The sequence below is a fragment of the Neopelma chrysocephalum genome, unplaced genomic scaffold, assembly GCF_003984885.1.
Source record: "Neopelma chrysocephalum unplaced genomic scaffold, ASM398488v2 Primary Assembly neopelma1_279, whole genome shotgun sequence".
Taxonomy (NCBI): Eukaryota; Metazoa; Chordata; class Aves; order Passeriformes; family Pipridae; genus Neopelma; species Neopelma chrysocephalum.
The window spans coordinates 15660-19161 of NW_020897941.1; the positions used below are offsets into that span (position 1 = coordinate 15660).

The 3502-nt window shown below is 50.4% G+C and overlaps 1 protein-coding gene across 2 annotated transcripts in view; it reads right to left on the minus strand.

The window, feature by feature from the left end:
* Positions 1-3502, minus strand: part of SLC25A42 (solute carrier family 25 member 42) — a 17612-nt gene continuing 14110 nt past the window's right edge. For both annotated transcript variants that reach the window (XM_027704443.1, XM_027704444.1), the window contains exons 6-8: positions 3152-3268; positions 1973-2124; positions 1-1321 (exon numbers count right to left, since the gene is read on the minus strand). In XM_027704443.1, coding sequence (XP_027560244.1) covers positions 1005-1321; positions 1973-2124; positions 3152-3268 — 586 coding nt within the window. In that variant the 3' untranslated portion in view covers positions 1-1004. The remainder of the gene's footprint in view (positions 1322-1972; positions 2125-3151; positions 3269-3502) is intronic.

Below are 3502 nucleotides of genomic sequence, written 5' to 3' on the forward strand. Positions count from 1 at the left end.
GAGAGGGCTCGTTACAAAGGACAAAAAAAAATAATAATAAAAAACAAATCATCCAGGAACAACAGGAAACCCAAAACAAGGCAGGTGAGTTCTGAGCTGTGGGAGGGCACGGGGGCATTGCTCTTTCTACACAGTTTGGGATTTTCCTCCTGGCCAGGGCTGAGGGGGTTGAAGCACTACCTCTCCAGGTGCTGCAGCTTGCAGAGCAGGATCTGCGTCAGGTCAAAGGTGGTGAAGCTGATTCCCACTGCAATGGGCCCTTTGAGGTTTCCGAGGGACTTGAGAGGGCTCGTTACAAAGGACCAAAAAAAAAAAAAAATAAAAAAAAAAATCATCCAGGAACGACAGGAAACTCAAAACAAGGCAGGTGAGTTCTGAGCCGCGGGAGGGCACGAGGGCATCGCTCTTTCTACATGTTCTGGGACTTTCCCCTGGCTGAGGGGGTTGAAGCACTACCTCTCCACGTGCTGCAGCTTACGGAGCAGGATCTGCGTCAGGTCAAAGGTGGTGAAGCTGATTCCCACTGCAATGGGCCCTTTGAGGTTTCCAAAGGATTCGAGAGGGCTCATTACAAAGGACCAAAAAAAAAAAAATATTAGTTAAAAAAAATATCCAGGAACAACAGGAAACCCAAACAAGGCAGGTGAGTTCTGAGCCATGGGAGGGCACGAGGGCATCGCTCTTTCTACACGTTTTGGGACTTTCCCCCTGGCTGAGGGGGTTGAAGCACTACCTCTCCACGTGCTGCAGCTTGCAGAGCAGGATCTGCGTCAGGTCAAAGGTGGTGAAGCTGATTCCCACCGCGATGGGCCCTTTGAGGTTTCCAAAGGATTCGAGAGGGCTCATTACAAAGGACCAAAAAAAATAAAATAAAATAAAAAAAAATCCAGGAACAACAGGAAACCCAAACAAGGCAGGTGAGTTCTGAGCCGTGGGAGGGCACGAGGGCATCGCTCTTTCTACATGGGTTTGGGACTTCTTCCCTTGCTGAGGGGGTTGAAGCACTACCTCTCCACGTGCTGCAGCTTGCGGAGCAGGATCTGCGTCAGGTCAAAGGTGGTGAAGCTGATTCCCACCGCGATGGGCCCTTTGACCCAGTTCATGCTGAGGCCTTTGTACAAGCCCCGGATGAGTCCCTCCTCCCTGACGATCTCCCTCATGGTGAGCAGGATGGAGCTGTAGGTGTGGCCCAGCACTCCGGCCGTCTGCATCCGGCGCCGCACCACGTCCAGCGGGTAGGAGGCCGACTGCCCGATGAGCCCCGCACAGGCCCCGAAGAGCAGCCTCTCTGGAGGGGAGGGCTGGGCCTTCCCGCTGTGATCTGGGAGGGAGAGAGCAGCAGGAGGTGGGAAACCGGGAAAAGGGAGCGCCCGGAGCCAGCACTCCCGGGGTTTTGTCCCCGAGTCCTTCCCGCACCCGGGAATTGCGGCTTCTTGTGGCTTCTGCAAGGCACAGTTTTCCTGCAGCTTCGTAGCCTGGAGCTGGAGAGGGTCCCAAAGCTCCACCAGCCACTTTGCAGCTGGGTCCAAGGGCAGGGAAAGGATTTGCACCCCCTCCATCCAAACACAAACACCTGAAGATGGCCCCAAAGCCACTCCCAAACCTTTACCTGCATCCCCCAGTCCAAATACCTGGAGATGGCCCCAAAGCCAGCCCCAAACCTTTGTCTGTGCCCCCCAATCCAAACACCTGGAGATGGCCCCAAAGCCACCCCCAAACCTTTACCTGCACCCCCTCAACTCCAACACCTGGAGTTGGCCCCAAAGACTCCCCCAAACCTTTACCTGCACCCCCTCAATCCAAACACCTGGAGTTGGCCCCAAGTCTCCCCCAAAAAGCAAATCTTTACCTGCCCCCCCAATTCCAACATCTGGAGTTGGCCCCAAAGCCTCTCCCAGACCTTTACCTGCACCCCCTCAACCCAAACACCTGGAGTTGGCCCCAAAGCCTCCCCCAAAAAGCAAACCTTTACCTGCATGGACTTTCTTTAGTGTCTCATAGGTGAAGAAGCTCAGCCCAGCATAGGGGATCACCCCGAGGATGGTGGGGGTGAACCCCCTGTACAAGGTTTTCAGCCCTTCTTCCCGGGATATCCGGATGAAGACGTGGACAATGCTGCTGTACCTGTCACGTGGACACAGGGAGAGCAAAGCTGGGCTGGTCAGAGGCTGCACACTCCAGGAAATATTCCCAACAGCACTTTCTGAAGGATCAGCAATGAATTAATTGGGCCCTGAGCTCATCAGACAGCTCAGAAGGGATTTCAGCAGCAAACGCAGACACCAATCCCCGGCTCTCCCACAGCCCTTCCACCACTTGTGTCCTGCCTGTTGGATCTTTCTGGAAGCACCAAGTGGTCTCCTAAAGAACCAACACACAGGGAGGTCTCCCAGTATCCATCTGCTTCCAGATCCAGGGCTCTGGTTGTTTAATCAGTGCTCAGAGCCCCAGCAATAAGAGGTTTATTGCACCAAAGGCTCTGAGCAAGAAGTGACCCAGAAAATGGGAGTAAAGTCATCTGACCTTAAAAAAAATAACAAATCCAGACAATGGGAGTAAAGGCATCTGACCTTAAAAAAAATCCAGAAAATGTGAATAAAGGCATCTGACTCTAAAAAAAATAATAAATCCAGAAAATGGGAGTAAAGTCATCTGATCTTAAAAAATATATATATAAATCCAGAAAATGGGAATAAAGTCATCTGACCTTAAAAAAAAAAATATAAATCCAGAAAATGGGAATAAAGTCATGTGATATTAAAAAAAAAGAGCCAGAAAATGGGAGTAAAGGTATCTGACCTTGGGAAAAAAAACCCACAGAAAATGGGAATAAAGGCATCTAACCTTAAAAAAAATCCAGAAAATGTGAATAAAGGCATTTGACCTTAAAAAAAAAAATCCAGAAAATGGGATTAAAGTCACATGATCTTCAAAAAAAAAAAAAAAGAGCCAGAAAATGGGAATAAAGGCATCTGATCTTAAAAAAAATCCAGAAAATTGGGAATAAAGGTATCTGACCTTAAAAAAAACCCAGAAAATTTGGAATAAAGGCATCTGACCTTAAAAAAAAAATCCAGAAAATTTAAAAAAAAGGTATCAGACCTTAAAAACCCAAAAGCTGTGGCTGCAGGGGTTGTTGTGAGGCACTTACATCTCCTTGGGTGTGACGGCCATGCGGGCACGGACCATGTCCAGGGGGTAGGTGACCATGGCAGCCGTGGTGCCCGCCAGGGAGCCGGCAATGAACCGAGGGAAGGGGGTCAGGGCCCTGCAGGAGGGGACAGAACAGAGCAAACACATCACCTGGACAGGGAAACACTACTTTGGAGAATGGCTCTGCTCTCCTTGCTCCCAAATCCCTGCTCTGCCTGATCCCAAAACCCTGCTCTGCCTGATCCCAAAACCCTGCTCTGCCTGATCCCCAATCCCTGCTCTCCCTGCCCCAAAACACATTATTCCTGACCCCATCCTTCCCTTTGCCCCCCAAACACCCTGTTCCTGA